The sequence below is a fragment of the Prionailurus bengalensis genome, chromosome C1 (genome assembly GCF_016509475.1).
Source record: "Prionailurus bengalensis isolate Pbe53 chromosome C1, Fcat_Pben_1.1_paternal_pri, whole genome shotgun sequence".
Lineage (NCBI taxonomy): Eukaryota > Metazoa > Chordata > Mammalia > Carnivora > Felidae > Prionailurus > Prionailurus bengalensis.
Window position 1 is genome coordinate 97851405 of NC_057345.1, and position 22673 is coordinate 97874077.

The 22673-nt window shown below is 50.5% G+C and overlaps 1 protein-coding gene across 6 annotated transcripts in view; it reads right to left on the reverse strand.

Moving 5' to 3' along the window:
• Window positions 1–2745: 2745 nt before the first annotated feature.
• SYT6 (synaptotagmin 6) overlaps window positions 2746–22673 on the reverse strand; it is a 60580-nt gene continuing 40652 nt past the window's right edge. For 3 of the 6 annotated variants that reach the window (XM_043575900.1, XM_043575902.1, XM_043575904.1), the window contains exons 4-7: window positions 16563–16683; window positions 11761–11932; window positions 10387–10537; window positions 2746–4328 (exon numbers count right to left, since the gene is read on the reverse strand). In XM_043575900.1, coding sequence (XP_043431835.1) covers window positions 4257–4328; window positions 10387–10537; window positions 11761–11932; window positions 16563–16683 — 516 coding nt within the window. In that variant the 3' untranslated portion in view covers window positions 2746–4256. Of the gene's footprint in view, window positions 4329–5958; window positions 6028–10386; window positions 10538–11760; window positions 11933–16562; window positions 16684–22673 lie in introns of all 6 variants that reach the window. The other 3 variants (XR_006296714.1, XR_006296713.1, XM_043575901.1) reach the window with 3 other exon arrangements.

A 22673-nucleotide genomic window follows, 5' to 3' on the forward strand; every position in this document is an offset into this window, starting at 1 on the left:
GAGTCTGTGTCTCCCTCTCTCTCTGCCCCTCCCCTGCTGTCTCTCTCTGTCTCTCTCTCTGACTCAAAAGTGAATGGACATAAAAAACAAAAACAAAAACAAAACGGAGTCCACACCTCCTGTCCCGCACACACCACTTTCTACCTTGGACTATAGTTACTTACATTGCCAGTTTACTAGACTGGAGCTGTTTGTGGGCAAGATTCAAGTCTGAGGCTAGCACAGTTATGTGGCTCAATATAGTCCTTGATGTCATTTGACAACGAATAGACTATATCTTCTCTTTATGAGTTTCTCTGAATCAGATATCCAGTAGCTGTCACCCCCCACGGGTCTGCTAACCTCACTGTGGTCATCCTGAGTGCGCACCGATTATTTCCAGGTCTTCATCCCCTCGGCACTTGAACACCTATAATTTGGGTGGCCACATGAATAGTTCTGGGCAATGAACCGTGAAGGAAAGGGACATGTGTCACCTCTGGGCCAGAGTGTTGAGGCCAATAGGAGAGCCTTCAGAGAGCTCTTTTCCCTCAGGCAATGTTTGAGATGTTGGCTGCTCTGGTGTCCCAAGTTCCCCTGAATACCTCCGATGAGCAGAACATTCCCCCCAACTCCTTGCTGACCTGTGACGGGCATGGAACACGAATGAGAAGTAAGCCTTTGTTGTTTCCGGCCACTGAGGTCTGAAGGATGCTATGGCTGCATAACCCAGCCCGGCCAGCCAGACACATTTACCCCTTCGCTTGGTCTGCTGTAGATACGAGCCAAGCTACACATCACCGAACCCCGCGGCTGACAGGTGACCTGACGGGAGGCAGAAGCCAGGGGAGGCTGTGCGTTTAGGAAGCAGAGTGCTTCTCTCAGCAGTTCGGCTCCCTTGGTGGCATCTCACTGAGGAGCGCCAGTAATTCAGATGAGGATGCGCAGGAAAGGACAGTACCTTCCACTCTCCTCTCTGTGGGCTGCTTCCTAAATTAATTAAAAGCTGGGGGTGAGTGGAGAGGATATTCTATTAATTCAGAATGTTCTTTTTAAAATTTCCAGCCTGCAGTAGGATTTTTCTCCTCATTCAGCCAAGTGGTGTTTCATGAGAGTTAGCAGGATTCCTCTCTGGGTGGGCGAAAGCATGGCACTTTCCAGGTTCGAGCGTGCAACCCGCTTCCCTGGGCATCTGGAGGGGCCGTTCGCTTGTGGAGTTGAACAGCTCAGGAGACAGCACAGCCCCGTGCACCAAATGCTCTGGGAGCCATCAGCCTGGCAAAACGCAGGTGTATTCCAGGCTCTTGGGGTATGCAGGGATTCCTTGGGCGGAACAAAAACCAAACAAGCCCTACCGCTGTACCTCGGACGGAAGGGAAGTGGTTATCTCTGTGAAACAAAGCTTAAAGGTAAAAAAGCTCTGCAGTGTCCTGTGTGCATGCAGACAGCTCAACCTCAGGAACATACAATGACAAGAGAAATGGGGGAGAGACGGATATTTAATTGAATAAAAACTCCAGGCTGTGACAGGGGCGGGGAGACACGAAGCAGTAATGAACAACATAATTTTTTAAATGACGATGCCATTAGTTAACATCCTGAATATGTGAAGGAAGGGGGAGAGGCATCTTTTCGCCCAGAAACACTGCTAAACAAAGAAGGGAACTTTGCTTTAAAACAAAAACAAAAACAAAAACAAAACACTTCTATATGCAAAAGGCCCTGATTATCATGACTTAAGCAAAGCTCAAAACGCCAAGACAGGAAAGAGGTTTCTCCTGGCAGAGAAGCTAACAAATGAATCAACTTTGTATTTCATTTTGTTCTGAAACTTGTAATTCATTTTATTCTCATCCGCGAGGAAGAGGTATTGGGCTAGATAATGACGTTGGCAGACATTCAGGTTCATTCATGCTGTGGGTTGAGGACTAGTCTCCCCAGAAGATGCTTGGGGGGTGAGGCTCCTGCTGCTGAGAGCCTCCCTAGCCTGGGCTTCCCAGGCTGTAGAAACTTACCAAGGCTGCGACAGTGGAAGTGGCAACCGGGTCGGTGGTGGGGGGCAGACCACAATCTGCTCAGGAAACCATCTCCCAAAACCACGGGGAGGTTCGCTTGTGTGGGTCAGCTGCTTGGACATAAAAGGAATGTCTGAGAGCAGTCACTATCCCACCCTTCACACCGATCACACTCCCTCCTCCCAAAGGGTCCAGTGGTCATTCTCATGTGCCTAAGGGTTATGAGGATGGCAGCTGGACATGTGTCTTGAGCTCACTTCTGGAAGGATCCTCTCACACTAATTTCTGGGCTGTGACCCAGGAAACTCAGCTGTCCCCTTCCTAGTGGCAGGACCCACAGCATCTGCCCAGTGATTGAGATGGCCCTCTTGATGGAATCAGTCTAGAGTCAAGAGGCAGAAGAAAGTTTATGGCCTGTTGGAAGTCTTGTCATGACAAGAGGTTTTTTTGTCCTTTTTTGTCATGACATGAGGTTTTTTCTCCTTCTGGAAAGAACATCCAGCCACAGTACTGCCCGACCAGGACGGCCTATCAATCACAAGACATTTGGGGAGAAAGCTTATCTTTATACAATGACTCACATTAGCTCCTAGCCTAAGGCTCAGTACAGAGTAGAGTTTGGGTTTATCTGCCTTTACTTTTATGAGCTGAAAACTTCTCTGGCCACAATCTCCTGGTCATCCTCATGTCTAGTCTGAACTTTGGGTAGAAGACACTGCCCAAAGTCGTATCAGCAGAGAAATCTGAAAACTTGGCTTAAAGTGAGGGTTACTTTATTGAGTTTTTGCTCCTAAAGCACGTGACATATACAAAGAATAAGACACAAGGTGTGTGAGTAGCTTTTCCGTTCTTGACCTTCCCAATGGCAGAAGAAGGGGCTCTTCAGCAGACTTGCCTCTTGAAAGTCACACACACACGACTCTGGAAGTTGGCATTGTGTATTCACAAGATACAGTGGCAACTCACCTCCAGGAATTTACCAGGGCTATACAGACTGAGATTAAGCAAACCAACTTGAGTTATAGGGGGTTGGTGGGAAGGCCACTAGTAACTCAACAAAAACGTACTATGACAATGCCGAACACTTGAAACATTTTTTTTTTTTCCTAAACTGAATTTGGCCTAAGGTAGAGGTCTAAAGGAGAAAAAAACCGAAACCTTCACTACCACTGAAACAAACACTGAAGTACTTAGTAATTTATAGAACTAAAGTTGAAGATGAACATTGTCCCAGAGTCAAGAGGGGGTGGAGGGCGCTGAAATACTCTTAAGTTGACTTTGTTTCAATCAAGAAGATTCCCTTCAGAGAAAAATGGATTCCAGCTCTGACTTGGATTAAAACTCCCCATTTTCCAAAGAACATTTTATCCAGGTTCTTCTCTGATCTACTGAGGCATTTGAAACAGTTGCTTGATACTTCATGGCATTTTAAAGCTATGCATAACACAGAAGTCATTCTGGAACCTGGGTGCCTTCTTTTCTTTACCATGAAGGTTATTTCCGAGAACAAAGATCTGTTTTCAAACAACGGTGGTCATTAACTGTGGTGTGCCAGAAAACATAGGGCATGTTTAGTGTCGGCAGAATCCTTCCTAAAGAAAGTGGCCAAGTTCCCATGAGGAATCAAGACATTCGTTCAATGCACGAGGAAAGTCAACAAGGAAGTGGGGGAAGGAGCCCTCACAACCAGCGGAAGGTGCACAGACACCTTGGAGCGCCAGTGATTTCAGCGCAGGACCAGGAGTCTTCATCTCGGTCTGTGTCGCATCAGCGAAGAGCTTCCAAGGGTCATAGCTCGCCTCGTAAAGGCTCGTGGCCTGATCTGCACCCTTCGGCGGGCCACTGCAGAAGCAGCCATTCTTCCAGTCTGCTTCCTTCGTCTCCAGGGTTGTGGAGCTTGGTGGAGACACAAAACTGCAGGAACTCAAACCACCTCCCCCGAAAAGGCGACTATTTTACATTGTATTTTATATGAACCAACCTCTGGGCTCTCCACTCTTCTTTCTTTCCTACTATTTCCCCCTTCTTTTCTTGGCAGCAGATCCATAAAAAGTGAAAACCACAGAAAACATCACCTTGGGAGACAAAAACGACTAAGACAGGTCGGGCCGCTCGACAAATGTCTTGGCCTTGACCTACACAGGAGCGGTTAAGACTCGTGCTACCGCTGCCGCTGCTCCTGCGTAACACTGTGTTTGGACAGTTGAACAAGTGCAAAAAAGAACGTCGCGGAGTCCCCTCGGTGTCGCCCGGCCACGCAGCTCATGGTGTGGGAGGTGGTTTCGGGGACGGGCAGGAGCTCTCACTGTCAAAGCTGGCAGCCCGGCCCTGCCACTGCGGAGAGGGGAGAAGGCTGGTTATTGATCGCCAAGGGGGTTTGCATTTCAACTTTCAAAACTTCTCTGGCCCATGCACTGAATTCACCTTTCCCGGCTTTTCATAAGCTTTCTGGAATTTTGCTGTCAGCCATGCAAAAACAGAAGGAAAAGAGCTGTAGGGCTTCTAGTTTGGAATACCTGATTTTTACAAAAGACCTACTGCAGAGATAATTAAAGCTTTCTCCACTGTGCAGTGTGTGTGTGTGTGTGTGTGTGTGTGCATGTGTGTGTGTGTGTGTGTGCGCGTGTGTGTTAATGAGGTGCTATGACTGGGCCATTTCTGAGTGCTTCAGCCATTTCTCACACTGAAAATCAGATTATGTTAGCAGCAAAAGAGGCAGTCTACAGAGTATGCCCTTATTGCCAAGGACCCATGATCATGAATTATTAGCAATTTGTCTGGGGGCTGTTAGCACAGCTACAAACCTGATATTGCTTTAGCTCTGTGCTCTCTTTCTTAGGCTTAATGCTTCCTATGGGCATTCGCACCCACCTTGTGAGGAGGTGGCAGTGTGAGGGGGGCAGCCCGTTCCCCTTTCTGGGGCATCCCCTTCCTTCTCCCATCTCACAGGTTGCCCCCTCTCAGCCCCACCCTGCCCCTGCTGTCAAAGTCGGTGATGTAATGAGGTGTAATGGAGTGAAGGAGAGGGCTGAGGATGAATGGACCCGCGCCTGAGCCATTCGACCCTTCCTTCAATTGAAAAGCCAGTCATGCTGGAGCAATGCATTCTGGGCAAAGATCTGACCCCGGGCATATTGTTGACCTGTCTTGCGGCTGTGTAATTTCCAAGTGAGGCAGTGTCCACTGCTCATTCCATCTTTCTTGTGAGCTGGGAAGACCCAGACCTCTCCCAGGTGCCCGTGGGACAGTGCTCCAGAGAGTCAGGGAGGGAGGGGGTCGAGATGGCCCTTCGGCACTGAAGTACAGCCCTTCCACTTCCCCCGAACTTTGGGGGTCTCCACCGTGGAATGATGGGCCGAGTAGAAGCCATGCTGTGCATTTATGCATGAAGGGGGGGAGGGCTGGGGAAGGATGCAGTTCTCCCCACAGCACAGCCATTTCTAGATAGAGCTGAGCCGCCTGAGGAGCAGACCATTTGCCAGCCAGCATTTCCTACTGGAAACCCACCGTGCTGAGGAGAGACCCAGACCAGTGGAGAACCTCCATGCTCCCAATTCTACGGAAAGCCCCTGCCACCTTCCCTGGACTTGGTCACTTAGTGCTCCCTGTGCTGGGTAACCAGCAGATCTTCATGACTAGCCAAACACCGGACAATCCGGTACTGATGACCACTGCCACGTGTCCTAGATCTGAGTGAGCTTAGCATGCCGGACCTGGAGGCAGGCCCAGGGGGGTCATCCAGTCCGGAATCTCGTCCTTGCGGATAACAGAATCAAGACACAGAGAAGTCAAGACACAGCTAGTCAAGGGCAGAGCCAGGATGTGAAACCAGGTCTCCTCATTCCCAGCTCGGCGTTCTTTCTGCTCCGTTCCGCCACCGCCTTAGCATCTGGCCACACCAGGGGAAGGAGATGCGACTTGTGAGAAGAAACCTAACCTCTTTGGGTCCACACCGGGTACTTACTCCTAACTCCAGGTGGTAGTCTCTCTGCTTGCAGCATCCACGTGAATGAAATCACAACCGAGGGTTTCCCTGGTGAAATATTTTAAATACATGAATGCCTGGTTGTTGAGCCCGCTGTGACCTCTGACTCAAGTGTTTCCTAACCAGAAGGTGACACGAGATGATTACTAATGCTTGCATTCGACACACCTTTACTTTAGGAATTGTACTCTTTTCTGCCAGGACTTTTGATGTCGGTGCAAGATACATTGTAATTGCCGGCTTCTCCCCTGGGGAAGCATGCCACCTAAACAATCTGATTGGTAGGCCAGTTCAGAGGAGAAAAACGAAGTGGCTATACAGAGTACCTTTTTTTCTCTATGTAATAGCCCAAAGAGAAGTCACACGGAGCGTAATTGTTAATCCGGGACAAAGGCACACTCGCTCCCCTGTCAGCCCCTGATTTTTTCTATGAAGATAAACAGAGGAGGGAGATGGTGTCCGTGGACGATGGGAAAGTGAATGGTTCTAGCAGGTTTATCATGGCGTCTCTGAAATAGCAAAGAACTGACCCTGGCACACAGGGCGGCTGTGTTCCAGTAAGCCCTTTTATTGTTCTGAAATGGGTCACGTTCCAACAGATCTAAAAATCTCCGGAAGCTGATCTAAACTTGGTGCTCCATGATAAAAATGCCTTGGAGAAGGCTGCTGGTCAACCCGGGCTCTGTGTGTGGTGAAATCAATGATACGCAGCACCGGGCAGGAGTGCTCAGAGAGAAGAGGGCCATAGCCCCCGCCAGAGAAGGATGCTCGCTGTGGCTTAATCAATTTCTACTCAGGAAAACATCCCAGCAGGGAAAAATACCTTTTCGGTTAGTTTGTTCCCCTCAACCTTATTTTAAAACCCCAAACAAGCGAGCAAGTATGGTGCCCTCTTGTTCTCATTAATAAAAAAGGAACGATCACAGCGCTTGAAACTCTTCTAAGAAAGGTACAATATAAATAGAGAGCGCTATACAGAGACGATGCCATTTATCTGCCCGGGAGCTGGAGAATAAGATTTCTTTATGTACTATACAAATGGGAGAAACAGGTTCCAGGGGCAAGGTTCTTGCTCAGTGTCTAGCACAGAACCGAGGAGGTGAGCTGGGAGCTCTAAGGATGACTGAGGGGGATAAACGTTCAAGTACGATGCATCACGTGAGCCCAAAGAGGGTTTACTTCATATCTACCCGGTAGGCTTTTAGATGCATTTTTGTTAAAGATTCTCAAACTGTGGGTGCTAAAAGTGTAGGTGAAATCCTAAGTTGCCAAGATGAATGTCATTTTCAGCTTCTTCATACAGAGAACTGATCAGCCGAGCGGAAAATGGTAGGATAATGAGTGGGGGAGGGGCAGTCTCGGGAGCTTGGTGTGTGAGGTCAAGAAAAAAGTAAGCCCAAAGGATAGGAATCAATGTATTCTCTTTTCGTTTTCCACATACTGTTACTTTCCCTTCACTGTCTCATCAAATATTCATTTTCAAGGGCTTGATTCCACTTTATCTTTCTTTCTTTTGTAGTCTGGACTAGTGAGTCAGGGTTTTCAAAGAAACGGGACTTGGAATCAATTATTTGGCTTAATTAGGTTGTATTCATCATGGAGTGATTCTGGAACCGAGTCCCGGCACCCCCGTGCCACTCTGCACCCACCCCCAACTCCAGCCGCCTCCGGCCGGTTGCTTCCGGTTTGCATGGACAGACCAGCCCAGTTATAATGCCGGTTATCTTTCTGAGGTGGTGCAACGTGAGGGCTCACTGGCTCCACTAGTGATCATTTAAGGGTCCGAGTTTCCAGAAGAGCAGAGATGACAGGAGCCTACCGCCTCATTTACCAACGAGGGAACGGGAAACCAGAAGAGGCAGTGAGTTGCCTGAAGCCCTGCAGCCCGTCAGGGACCTCTCAGCTTACGTGTCCCTCCCCCTAATCCATCCTGAACACTTCAGTGTACTTATTCTACTCTTAACGTATCTCCAATGGGTTCAAAAATGGGGGAGGGGGCAGGGCACCCTCCCCTGGTTGATTCAACCCTGCATTCAAGTGAGGTACCAGGTGTGCTCTCTGGGCACCTACTGTTCTGTCTAGGAGCTGCCTCCTGAGTAGGCAGAGGCTGGTCGTGGGTACCGCACACACACCCTGTAGACAGAGCCTTCTGGATAAGAGGAGGCAGAAGATCTCCTGGGGGAAGGGAGCCGGGGAGGTGAGGGAGGGGACTGGCCTCAGTCATTTAAGCTTCACAGAAGCTGTGGTAGAATCAAGGAAACCACAAGACAGAAACATGAGGCCTCAGATGACCAGGAACTTTGTGTCTATGACTTACTTCTCCACACTGGCCTTGAAGGCACGCCTACCTGAGTAGGTAAATCAATTAGCTTGGCTCCTAGAACCTTCTACCCCCACATGATTCCACATGTCCAAATCCCCTCAGCTCCCAGTCTCTCTTAAGACACCTCACACTGCAGGGGCGCCTGGGTGGCTCAGTCGGTTAAGCATCCACTTTGGCTCAGGTCATGATTTCACGGTTTGTAAGTTCGAACCCCGAGTCAGGCCCTGTGCTGTCAGCTTGAAGCCTGGAGCCTGCTTCGGATTCTGTGTTCTCCCTCTCTCTCTGCCCTTCCCCCACTGCACTCTGTGTCTCTCTCTCTGTCTCTCAAAATAAATAAAACATTTAAAAAAATTAAAAAAAAAAAAAGACACCTCACACTGCTCTGAGGTGGAAACAGTAGAAACACTGGAAATAGGTGGAAACAGACCTGTCCACCCCGAAAAGAAAAGGGAGCTGGGAGGTCCTCTGGGTTTGGCTCCCACACCTTTCCTGTGTCACAGAGCCTAAAGAAGGGATTACAGTTGACCCTTGAACAACATCAGGATTAGGGGCACTGACCCTCCACACAGTCAAGAATCTGAGTATCGCTTTTTCCTCCTCCAAATCTTAACTACTCACGTTCTGTTGACTGGAAGCAGCCTTACCGATAACACAAACAGTCAATTAACACATATTTTGTATGTTATGGGAATTCTATACTGTATTCTTACAATAAAGCAAGCTAGAGAGAAAAATGTTATTAGGAAAGTCATCTGGGTGGAGTGCCGGGATGGCTCAGTCGGTTGGGTATCTGACTTCGGCTCAGGTCATGATCCCGAAGTTCATGAGTTCGAGCCCCGTGTCGGGCTCTGTGCTGACAACTCAGAGCCTGGAGCCTGCTTCAGATTCTGTGTCTCCCTCTCTCTCGGCCCCTCCCCTACTTGTTCTCTGTCTCTCCATCTCTCTTGAAGATAAATAAACATTAAAAAAAAATTTTTTTTAAATAAAGTCATCAGGGAGAGAAAATACATTTACAGTACTGTACTGTATTTGTATATATAAAAAAAAGTCCACACCTAACTGGACCCACACAGTTCAAACCGTGTTGTTCAAAGGTCAACTGTACTGTTTTTAAGGTGACTGCTTTTCAGCTGAGGGTCCACGTGGTGTAAGGGTTAAAGCTTTATTTTTTCCATTAGATTTTCCAACTTTATGCTCTAGACTTCCTAGGCTTGAAGGCTAGGATGAACAACCAATCACCTGCTGTTTAGGATACGGAATGGGCATGAGATACTCAAAATGAGGCTTAAAGCTCGCCTGGCGACCCCCCCATCTCAACCCATTTGAGAAAAAGCAGGCCTGGGAGCCACCAGGGTGATACATAGCAGGATCTTACATTGGCAGAGTTTGGCGGAAGGGAAGCCAACTGTCAATGTCACTGGAAGGGACATTTTCTTTGCGGTTGAGAGAAATGATTGGCTCCAGATTATTATATAGCAAGGCCAAAGGGGCCAAGATTGGAGCCCAGGGCTCAGGACTCCTGGGCAGTGCTCCATCCATCATATCTCTGTTAGGATGCGGTCACACGGTGTGCCGCCTTGAAGCCACACTCCGTCCAACAACGGGAGAACCAGCATTCGTGGTGGCAGGATCTGATCTCTGGCCATCTGCATCCAGGCAATGAAGACTGCCTTGGGACCACCTGGCTAGAGCCTCAGGGAACCTAGTGCTTCCACGGCCACGTTCTGATCTCAGCCTCTTGGGGCTTTCTCCCAAAGGACTGACTCGGCCCCGGGGGCTTCGTGAAAGCATTCTGGGCCTGGCACAGTGGAGCTGCTGGGAAGGCTTCCTCCAAGTTCTAATTTTCCGTTTAGAACTCAGTGTCGCTTTCAATATGCTCGACATCAGAGGCTTTTTGTCAGGCAGCTTCCCACTGTCCTCCTCCATTTCCTTCCTGCCTGTTCCGCACTGGGTGAGAAGCACGTAGCCCCCGCACACCCCGGGAAGGACCCACAAAGGCGAGGTCGTACAGCCGCCGACTGCCATTCTCCAGCCCACGCTGCCATGCGGCAAACTTGCCAAGGGCCAAGCGCGACCTCACCCACCTCTTTGAAGGATTTCTTTACCTCCACCAAGGAGTGCCAGTGTGCAATGGGCTTCCGTGGGTACGCCAGCATCTCGTTCCAGTGGTCCCTGCCCAGGCCTTCGGCATTGATCCCCACACGACACACTCCTATGATCTCATTGTGGCCCACTCTGAGGGAGAAAAAAAGGGCCTGGCGCTGGTGACCAGACACGCTGTCAGAAAGGGGGGTCCTGGGGGCTGGGATTCTGCCCAGCAGATCTAACTCAGAATGCTGAGCTCTGAAAACAGATGCTTGGCAGGGCCTCGGGGTGCCGGCGGCAGTGAAACTTTGCCCACCCTCCTTGGGTGGACACTGACACAGAGAGATGAGAAAAAGGTGACAAACTGCTTTGGAATCACAGGAAATGGTGGGCAGATGGCCGGACTTTAGGGAATGGGAGAGTTTAAGTCTCGTCCCTTATTGGACTCTGCTAGGACATCACAGCCTTGCTTGAGATCTCAGCATTTGGAAATAAATCACCCCGCTCTGAGTACTCTTTCTCCATACCCCCAAAGGCTAGAATGTGATTGATTCACTCAGCAAGAACATCAATCACCACTCAACTATGTTCAGCGAGCACCTACTATGCCTGAGAACTTGTGCTAAAAATCCTGGATGGAGGGTTTACTGCATGTTTTTTTTTTTTTGTTCTTCCTTCAGCTAGAGTGACACCTGGAGAGAAGGTGTCATGGTGGCTGGGGTGGTTGGAAAATATTTTTGAGCCGACCCTGATGGAAGAGAGGATTTGGATAAGTGGAAGAGAAGAAATATATCCAAGAAAGGGGAAATTAAGTTGGATAAATATGTTGGGTCCAGATTCTGGAAGGCCTTGAGAAGCTAGGGGAAGAGCCTATATAACAGGAGCCATTGATGGTTCTTGAGAAGGGTAGGTGCCAAAGAAAGTAGTCTTTTAGGAAGGCGTGCTTCTAGTGTGTTGGCAGGATTGAGCCAGGGCGTGATGGAGGCAGGGGGCAGCTGGGACGCTGCACAGCCATCCCTGAGTGGGAGTGGTAGCAGCACCAGAAATGGAGAGGAGGGAGGCATTTTAGAGGACAGATGACAGGACTTGGTGGCAGGGGGAGCAACAGGAGTAGTCAGGGGCAAATTCAGGGAAACTAACGGGTAGATTGGCCCTTGATGGAAATGGGCCCTGCTGGGAAGCAAAACTTGAGCTTCTGCTCAGGGGAACCCACACTCTTCCTCAAACTTCTGCACCCTTCTTGGGTGGAGCCATATTTGAGGCCAATGGGATCCCGAGCCCTGAACCACAGGGTCCAAGGTCAGGACACCCTGTGCTGCATTGGTGTGGGCATGAGGGGCAGGAAATCGTGGCCCTCTGGGACCAGCACCTACCGATCGTAATCCATAACTGAGATGAGCAGGTTGACTTGATCCATGTTCTCTGGGGGGATGTCAAAGATGATGGCTTCATTGTAGACAGGGTTGAGAGTGTTCTTCTTTATGGTCGTTTTCTTCTTCTTCAGTCTCCTCCCATCACAAAGCAGGGACACTTTGACATATGGATCTGTGCCAGTGGAGGGGTGATGGGAAGGGAAAGGGGCATGTTAGGGAGCATGTTAACCAGATGTCCTCCAACATCATTTGCAGCAGAGGGACGGAAGCCACAGACCTACTGTTGCTCATCAGATGGTATCAGTGGGTTGTTAAGATAATTAAACCACCTTGTATTTATGTAGCACACCTGTCTCTGAGGACACTTCGTGCTTAATAAACACAGAGTCTTTAGCGACCTCAGGATTATTGGGAGAGTGCCTAATGGACTTTCACTAATGGTGAAGCTGGCCTCAAATCAGACAGGACACCTGCCCATGGGTATGCAGATCACGGCCCTAAATCTCAGCTCCGTGATGGCCGGCTGGCTCCAAAGGGTGGTGAAGCTGAACGAGGCACTCGGTTCCTTTCCCCGACTTGGAGTCCTTTTCTCTGGGGGTTTGTCAGCATTATTAGCCAAAGGATAAGGGAGTAAAAATAGACGTCGATGACACCCAAGGAGTAGCAGCGTGTCAGAGTAAATGAACAGCGACAATCACAACGCTGGTCCTGTCCTCCCCACCTGACAACAGGATTATGGGTCTCATTGTCCCAACAAGCTCATTTCCAGCTGGCATCAAGAAAGGCCCTGCTGTCTGCTTCCCCGGAAGCCCTTTCCTGCCCACTGCTGGGCAGAGGAGGAGGATGGGGCTGTGGCGGGGGCCGTGAGTAAGGCGGCTTCCTGAGATTCGGGGCAACCAGTTGACATTTCATTTCTCAGGGGGATCTTGGATTCTCTCCATCCCCAGAGGAGATGTCTTTTTACTGAACCTCCATGTGTCTCCCATCCCTGTCTCTTCTTTCGTTTTCTGAATAGGTATTTTGTGGTCATCCTTCTACCCTGAAATTTTCCACTCATCCAAGTGAAGTGACACCTATTGTATCTCATAGCACAGGTGTCTTGGACACCATCATAATTGTTATTTATGCCGCACAGCTCAAGAAACGGGAGGGCAACTCACAGGTAATAACAGCTTTTGAGACGCTGATGTGCCGAGACACCTTCTTGCCCAGAAGCCAGGGTTCATGTGAATCTGTCAGCAGCTGTGGGCCAACCAGCCACTGCCTGGCGCCTTGATGCACAGGCATGCAGTTCTATCTCCTGGGCACCTGAGCACCCACCAGGCCCTCACGCTCCCCGGGCATCGCTCAGGGGGCAGCTGGGGCACCTCACCATGCAGAAGCTAGAGAGAGCCGGCTAACCAATGTGACAGCGGCAGCTGTGCCTTAACCTTGGGGGCACTTAGGTTTATGGGGGCTCTGGGGGGACCATGATTAAACAGTAGGTGTTTAATCAACCCACTGTCTCCAGTGACCCGTTTGGAAGGGCCCTCTCTTGGGGATGTTTTCAGTAAAAAGGAAGGCAGAGTTTCTAGAACCTCTGTGAGACAGCTTTCTGGTTTCTATAGGCTCTGTTGTCTAGGGATGTGCCCAGGACAGTGTTCAGATCCAGGTGGTCAGGTAGGAAAGCTTGCCCCAAGACCTGTCGTTAACGTGGCAACTTCTAGACTCCATAAGGTATACGCTGCCCTGGAAAGTGTCTTCAGGCTTGAGGCCGTTCAAGTGCTGGCTTGTTGCCCGCCACGCCCATTTCCATGTACCTCCTAGACAACAGATTCCCATGTCACCAGGCTTGGAAAAATATGGCAGAGCCACCTGTCCCAATGGCCACTAGGCAAATGCTTATTACCGACTGGGAGATTCTCAGCTTCTTTCCCCAACTCTGTTTACCCCTCCGAGGTATGTCCATTTACAAATTTCAGTGGGTGTATTTCCCTTGAAGAAATCATCAATTTTATGACCGACCAAGAGGCTAAGCGGAGAGATGACTGTTCCTTTGGATTCTCTGGGGCAAAAATTTGTGGCTTCTAGTGGAGTGCTGGCTCCACAAGACCTTGGAAGTTGTTTCCTCTCTAATAGCCTCTGATGTGCTGTGCGGCTGAGGGAGAGAGCATGAAGGCTGGCAGTGTATTTCAGCCTCGTTGTCGTGAGAGCCATCATAGTCCAGCATTTACCAGACACTGTGCTGAGATTTATGTACATCATGTGTTTTAAACTTCCCCCCACCCCCATAAAATATTTATCATCTTCACCCCCTTTTATAGGTAGGGGAATTGAGGCGAGAGAGATTAAGGAACTTGCCTCAGGTTTGAACCTAGGTCTGTCTGTCTCCAGAGTTTACATTTTAAACCACTAGACTCCAATCAGTACAGACCGGATGTGGTGGAGATGGGTGGGTTTTGTGGCATCCGGACCCTTATTATTATTCTGTGTTATTTTCATTGTCATCATTGCAGTGTATGGGCTTAGAGAATTGGTTCATGACTGGTTAAATCAAGGAGAATAGGAAGACCCATGGGTTCAGGTGTCGATGGCATAGAAATCAAGAACAGGCAATAAGCTCTATTCGCCCCCTGGTTTAGTCCAACATCAAAGCAGTCTGAGCTGACGGCAACCTCAAACTCATCCTCAAAAACAGGAGATCTAGTCTGAGAGGCCCCTGCCACGTATGCCCCCACGGTATCACCCGCTGACAAGGCTCCTCATGCTACATATTCATTCAGTCACTCATTCAAAACATATTTATGCAATGCCTATTGTGTTGCCATGCACCGTTCCAGACATTTGCTTACATCTGTGAACCAAATAGACAGAAATCTCTGACAAAAAGAGGACCCCTGAATGTTCCGCGTCAAGTTGAGATTTAATGCCAGATTCCAAACCCAGGTGGAAAAGAGGGTCAGTTGCGAGAGGGGGATTAGGATTTGGTGTGAGAAAAAAATCTCTCCCCCACAACCTTCTGATGTGGAACGGCCGTTATGATTACCTCAGTGGCTTCAGCATAAGCTCTCTCTCTAGCACATCAATTTAATTACACCGGAGAAGATAGTGTGGGGACTTAGGCAGCAAAATCCTATTTCCCTCAGCAGGCTGGAGAGTCCTCGGTGAATTCCTGTCCCTGGCACGCACTTATTTTGATATTAAAATGAAATCTACATCGGCTGTATTTTTGGAGGAAGCTGGCTTGCTGGGACCTAAGAGCTTTTCACATGTCGAGAGAGGCTCTTTAAGCTTCTCACCACAACTCCCCCCCCACCGCCCCCCGCCCTGCAAAGTGCAGTGGTAGCTTCAGTGGAAGGAGAGGCATTAGGGTGGGTGCCATCTTGGGGAGCTTTTGGTCTGGAAGACATGAGTGCCGCTCAGAGACAGTGGAGGCTGGGAGCAGAGGCTCCGAAGGATTCAGAGCGGCAAGAAGTACACATTACTTCAGTGTTTTCCAACCGTCTTTCCTCAAAGCCTCATTTTTCGGGGTCTAATACCTCATCTTCTTCTACCTACACCAGGTTGCACCTGGGCACAGATGTTTGCAGCTGGACCGTCCCCTCTTTATGGCCCCTGTGACAATACTAAGGAGTTTTCCAGGAAACAAATAATTAATGGATAAAAGCGAAAATCTCCCGTATACTCCCACCCAGGTTCAGAGGCACCTCCGGAGTGGTTTTCCGCTGGAAACCAGATTCATCACAAGCGCCTCTTGAGTGATGGGTCTTGGAAAACAAGCCTTTTCCTCCATTTGTAACTCTGAGCGCAGCTCAGACTGTTCTGTAAGTCTGCTCTTTGGGACACTTCACCCCATTTCGCTTCTCGGGCTAATTTCAGCAGATGGGGGAAGGAGGCTCCTGGGACCCACGCTACTCCTCTGCTTTATCAAAACTCAAATACCTTCTCTGACAACAACGTTGTCATGGGAAAGGACCTGTCTCTGTAGCTGCCCCAAGCAAGCATTTCCTCGGTTTCTGGAAGAGGACTCATGCTTCCTGCTCTACTTAGCAGCTCTCCTGGCACTGAGGCTGGGGCCAGGAGTCCTGCAGGAAAAACTCAAATACAAATGCACTTTGCTTTTCAGTGGCCTCGCTCCTTTGACTAGGTCTTCGGGGCCGCCACAGGGCTGTGCGGACCTCCAAACATTTACACACTCAAACTTGACATAACCCTTCAAAGTCCTGGGGCCTCCTATAACTAGAAAAATTTTCCTTATTTATTTATTTTTCTCCTACTGTGTTTATTCCTTATTCTCCGCCTCCTCTGAGGGAAAGAGCGATGGGAGTAGCTAATATCTACTGACTGCTTATTGCGTGTCTGGCACAAGTGTAAGGACTTAACATGAATCAACACGTTTATCCTTAAAGCAAACTGTGTAAGTTCTTTTTTCAGATTAGAAAATCAAAGCATTACACAGCAAGGGAGTGGCAGAACTGGAATTCAAGTCCAGAGTTGGGGCTTCTCTTCTAAGAACACTGACGGTTCCGGGCACCTGCGTGGCTCAGTAGGTTGAGCGTCTGACTTTAGCTCAGGTCACGATCTCAGGGTTCATGTCGGGCTCTGTGCTGACAGCTCAGAGCCTGGAGCCTGCTTCGAATTCTGTGTCTCCCTCTCTCTCTGCCCCTTCCCACTCGTGCTCTCTGTCTCTGTCTCTCTCTCAAAAATAAACATTTAAAAAAAAGAACACTGAAAGTTCTCCCTTCTCTCTAAACACCTTTCCAAGTCCTAATGTCTGGGTGGCTGGAAGGCCACATGGCAGACTACTTGGGTAGGAGAGGTACCTGAATAGCCTGTAATGTCCATCGCCTTGAGGTTCCGACATTTGATCACTGTGAGGGTGAGCCTGCCTGCTGTGGGCAGGTAGCACAGCGAGAACATGATCTCTCCCAGGTCCACGCTTTCCTGCAAAGAAGCAGACGAGAGGGCAGATGAGGGGTGCACAGGCCCCTGGGAAGTTGCTGCAGGCCACTCTGGGGCCCAGGAGAATGTTCTTCGAGGCAGACTGCCATGTCTGTCGGACCCGAGGGTCTGGCCTCCATGCTGGGAGTAGCTGGGACTAAACGATCACGATATCGCCTCTTCAGTAGAATTTGCCCCCTTCATTGTTCCTTCTGAACTCTGCTCGGATTCTGGAAGGACCTCAGGGTCCTGCTTTGTCCTGACTGGCCCTGCATGTGCCCCTCAGCTGCAGCCTCGGGACCAGCAGCCCCTCTGTGGCCCGGCCCTGTTCCCTTCCAGCTCGCCCTTCTGAGTCGCTGGTCCCCTTGACTCCACACCCCAGCCCCTTGCCTGGCTCGTGGTCGTGACCGTGTCCTGCACAAGACCGACCTCGGCCATCCGGTACTCTCTCCCAGTATATCTGCTTCCAGCCCTCAGCTCAGCTGTTCCTCACCAGTCCCTCCACTTCCTCGCCTCTCTGGAGACCCACCCAGCTCTCTCGCCTCCAGGCCTCTGGCCTTCTGGGAATTCTGGAATTTGAGCCCAGAGCTGGCCATGCCGCAGACCGAGGGGTGTATACTCCCCGTCCCAGGTTTGTGCCAGGTCTTGGATCCACCTTGTCCTTTTTCCTTAAATGTGGTCATCCTTCAAAAACGACCCCAGGAGAGTACACGCTCTGCTGTCTCTCCTAGGGGTCCTAATCCTAGGAAGTTTCTGAGCAACAGGGAAGAGGAAAACTTCAAACAGGGTAAAGACGTCTGTCAGTTGCATAGTTCTTTCCTGGACTGCTTCCTCTTCTTGCCCCCCACTTGATGAAGGAGAATGCTGTTGCTCTGAAACCTGCCCTGAGGCCCTGGGGCTGGCCTGGTGCCCCCCCCTCCCCGCCCCAGGTGGAGGAGGAAGGCGGGATTTGGGGGGGTGGCTCTGATCTCAGATGGGGCCATCCGCTCCTTCAGTCATTCGTTCAGTCAACAAATGTTCGCTGAGCACCTGCTGTGTGCGGGGTGTTGTTCTGGGGAAGAACAAAATGCACAAAAACCCCTGCCCTCACGGAGTGTACATTTTTACTTGGGTAAAGGACAAGAAACAAAGGTAAATAAGTCAGTAAAAAGTACCAAGGAGAAGGGCGCCCGGGTGGCTCAGGGGGTTGAGCATCCAACTCTTGATTTCGGCTCAGGTCATGATCTCACAGTTCGTGGGCGTGAGCCCTTTGTCCAGCTCTGCGCTGACAGCTTGGGTTTCTCTGTCTCCCACTCTCTCCGCTCCCCCTGCCCCCCCTCCCCCCGCCCCCGGTCATGCACGTGTTCTCTCTCTTAAAATAAATAAATAAAAACTTAAAAAAAAAAAAGAATCAAGGAGGAAAAAGTAAGGCAGGTAAAGGAGACAGCTAATGTTCGTGGGGGAAGCCATAGCTCTTGACGTTTTAGACAGGCTGGCCAGGGAGGGCCTCCTTGAGGAGGGCACTTGTGAGAAGGAGAGCAGTCAAGGATGACAGCAAGGCTTTTGTCCCTTCTGACAAAGAACTCCCCTTGACCGTGCACTCCTAGAGACGCCTGATACCTGGGCCCAACTGGAGAATAACGTAAGACACTCCCAACCCCTTCCCGAGCTTGTGGGCCCCATGCCCTCCTCTAGATGGAACCTTGCCCTAGCCCAAGATTTGTCTTGGTAATTTTACTCGCCCCACAATTAAATCCCAGAGTAGCAGAAGGAGGGGGTCTGGCTGGGGCAGAGCTGGACACCCTGGAGAGGCGGGACCCCCTCCAGCACACAGAACCCTGTGGCACCAAGGACCCAGCAACCGCAGACCAACACCCACCAGCTCCTGTGTTTGCAGGAACTCTGCAAGGCAGGGAGTGCTGTCACCATCCCCTCCACTTCGCAGACGGAGAGCTCAGGGTTCAAACTCCCATCTCAGAGCTCTGCCCAGGCTTACACAGCTGGTGGGAGACACAGCGGGACTCCCGACTCTTAGGAGAGTGCTCCTTACACTCGCTCCATCCTGGAGCACCTTCCAGCTCACTGAGGAAGCACCTCAGGGTGACCCTGGCTCCTCTAGACCTTACACCACAGCTTCCTGCAGCTGTCCATTTGTTTGTCAGTTCACGTTGACCAAGAACCTGCTGGAAGCACTGTGCTTTGTGGAGAGTAGAAAGTCTCCCCCTCACACGCACATGGTCTAGTAGGGTGTCACCAGTTAAAATAAGGTGCCAGGATCCCCACCTCCCTCGGGGGTGTCTCTTGTCTCCCTAGCCCTCTAGTCCAGGGAGGGAGGGAGACACAGGAAACGGCCCTGCGACATGGTGTTGAGGGAGCGTGATGGTCCCCTCCTGCAGCAGGTCCCCAGCGCACCTGGCTGAAAGTCCTATCTCTGACCAAGGCGCTGAGGTACCAGGGGGCCCCCAGTTCTCTTCATGTCCCATATAACCCTCCTCAGTTCATTCCTGCCCAAAGCTAGAGAAGCCTTTCTGACTCAGCAACTGCAATGAGAACTAACACTCCTGCGTGGCTACCATGTGCCAAGTCCTTCAAAGCCAAATGATTTCAGGAAGCCTTGCCACAGCCCTACGAGGTACGTGCTCTTATTATCCCCACTGCAAACAGGAGAAAAGGACTGTTTGGTGAAGTTAAGTAGCTTGCCCGAGGTCACATGCCTAGTGAGTGCTCTGGTGCCAGATTTACACAGATGTGCTGCTGCTCAAACACCCCCAGTGGCTCCCCTTGTTCCACTTCTGGAATCAAAGCCCATCTTCTTAGCTTGCATTAAGGACCCTCAGCAACAGGGTCTTGTCTTACTTCCTCACCTGATTATTTCTCCCTATTCTTCTAGGCCACTCCCCCTGCTCCACAAGACTGGTGGGCCTCTTCTTGTCTCTGTGTGGACAAACCTATGCATCTTGCAGGGGTCCTCGTCCAAGGTCCAGCCCACAGAGAGCATCTCTCCCCTCTGCCCCCCCCCCCACACACCCCTGCAGCACCTTCTGCCCCTGAGCCCCTCAGACGCATTACCAAGTCCCCCCTCTGCTGCCACCGTGCCCTCCCGCTAGCATCTAGTGACTGGAGGCCCTTTGGGGCCAGGCTTTGCTTTACACCTACTCGAGCTTCAGAGGTGGCCAAGCATGAGAGGAGCTGCATGAATGCATGTAGAAACAGATGGTTGTATCTCAGCCAGGAGAGCCCCAGACGGAGTGGTCCTCAGTGTCAATGTTACAATCAAGGCAGGGCCTGAGAAGGAATCCTGTGGCCCCTCTGAAGGGAGCGGCTCCCCTACGATGTAAAGTGGCACTTTCAAGGGCTGTGTTGTTTGGGAGAGTCCAAGTGGATTTGTTTATGGCCTGGGGTGTGGGGCATCTCTCATGGTAAATGGAATCACTTGGGGCTCTATGCACTGGTCCCAAGGATGGCTCCTTCCTGGGGATCACCAACCCAGCAGGGTGCCCCTCTTCGGCAGGGGTGCCCTTTCTTGACAGGACTGTGGCAGCTGGGGAGCGTGCGGGGGGCTGAGTCTGCGGCATGCTGTGGGGGCCCCTAACCCCAACCTTGGTCCCTGCTCCCAACTGTGAACTTCCTTCTCCATCACTGGTAAAGGGAACGGGCCAAGATCCCCCCCATGACTTGCAGGAAGAGAGAAAAGAGAGGCCAAGAAGCTAGTTCCAAGACCTTCTGCTGTGGGTGACTGAGCCTCATTGGGCCTGACTGCACATTGGCTGCTCTTGGCTCAACGGATCAAGGGAGATACTGTTCCCCTGCACACACACACACGCACACAGCAGAGGACTGGCTTATCTGAGATATGAAAATAAATAGGTTACTTTTGAGTAAATAGAGGGATGGGGGCCAAGCAAACAGAGTCAGCACCTCCTGGCAGCCACCTCCCTCTCTGGAAAGCTGGGGCCCCAGCTTGGACCCTCGGGCCACCTTGCCAGATCCTGGCTCTGCCCCACCCCCTTTCTCTGGAGGCTTCAGCCCCAGATCCTATGCTCCCCGCCAGCCTTTTATCCTCATTAGTGATGCTTGAGACTTTGGCTTTAATAAAACCAGGGTGACCAGGGGCTGTGGAACAGCTCACACTTTATTGTTTTCATCTTCACTTGCTGTCAGGGGAGGCTGCCTTAGGGCCCCTGAATGGTAATGCGCTCCCCAGTGATGGAGAGGTCACTGCTGTCCAGAAATTGGCAGAGACCGACTTGGCTCTCTTGACTACTAACCTATGGGCCGATAGGGCGGATCCGGGCCCAGTAGCAGCTGGCTTTAAGTCCTGGCTGGTGTCTGGAGGGAGCAGACCTGCTGTCAGCATAGGGAGAGCCAGGGTGTGGGCTCCTGGAGAAGTCTGTCCTTAGGTGCAAACTGGTCAGTAAGATTCTCAAAGTCCCGTCCACTGCACACCATTGCTCTTGTCTGCAACAGCTCACTGAAGATTCCCTTCCCTTTGATGCACTCACATAGCCCCAGGCATAGAAGAGAATTCCTATCTGTGGGCTGCCCTGGGGAAAAGCACAAGTCAGGAGACTCCGGCTTTAATTCTTCAGCCACTAACAAGCCACAAGAGCTTGGGCACGTCATTTCACATCTCTAGGCTTCAATCCGTAAGATGAGATGATCGTTCTAAATGTTCTAGCCTTTGGATCTGTCCCTGCCAGCCGGAAAAGACCAATGATTCACACTGAAAGACCTAACATCAGTATCGCCAGTTGGGAGGGTCCAAAGGTGCCTGACTGCGTCCACTGCCGGCCGCAAGGAATCCAGCAACTTCGTTTTGAGATCCAAATGCTCTCATTCCTTCAGTCCCTGCTGCCCCCATGTGTTTTTGTTCTTCTCCAGGGCTACCCTCCTTCTCTTCCTCCCAAAGAGGCAATGAGCGGTGTCAATGCCTCCACGTCTGTCTTGGGAATCCAGGCTGGGCAGAATAAGAACCATGCTCCCCCATCTCTTAGAGAACACTTCTAGTCTCTTAATCATTAAGTGGCTTGTCTGAATCTCTCATCATCAGCAGAGAAGCATCCGCTACCCTTTCAGGAAAGCCACAGGAGACCTAAAAGGATCTCTGAAGCACGGGGCAGGAAGTGCTGTTAAGCTACCCTTGGGCAGGGGGGCCTGGAAGAGAGACAGGGTGGAAGCCAATCTGGCTCTGATGGGTAGAGAATAACATCTAGTGAGCAATCCCTCTGCGAAGGTCTGAGGCTTGGAATTGGTGGGGGAATCAGGGACGGAGGAGGGGGAGAGCTGAGTCAGATGTGGAGGCGGGCACTTGGGGCTGGGCCATCTCCTCTGGGATCTGCCCTCAAAGTACCGCAGACCTCCTCTTCCATAGCCCATGTCACCGCCATAACTCTCCTGTTGCTTGTGGGGATTATGTGACGAATCCTGTGTTCTCTTTAGATTGTGGGCTCTTTGGAGGCAGAAATGGTCTAGTCTTCCTCATCATCATACCTGCCATGTCTTACCCAGTGCCTGATACACAGTATGTGCTCAATAAATACTGGCTGATGAGCACAAGGTTGAGAATATGGATTTGGAGTCAGGCAGCTCTGGGTCCAAACTCTGGCTCTGATGTTTATGAGCAGTGCGGTTTATTTAAGTCTTTCATTAAATTGAAAGTCTTTCAAAGTCTCAATTTCCTGATCTGTACAATGGGGCTAAATAACAGTACCTTCCTCTTAGGGTTGTTGTTAAGATTAAATGAACTAATTTGTGTAAAGTGCTAAGCATGGTGCCTGGCACAGAGTAGGCTCTCAGAAAATATTAGCTGCTATTATAATTATTACTTCTATAATTACAAATATGATAAAGACCTCACAGTCTTGCGGTAGGGACAGGGGAGAGAAATGTTGCTTTGATCAGTGTTTTAAGAGAGGTGTGGGCAAGATGTGGGGGAGCGGAGGAAGGAATAATAAACTGCCCAGGGTTATAGGTAGACTGCCCAGAGTGGGTGATATTCCACAGGGTCTGGCAAG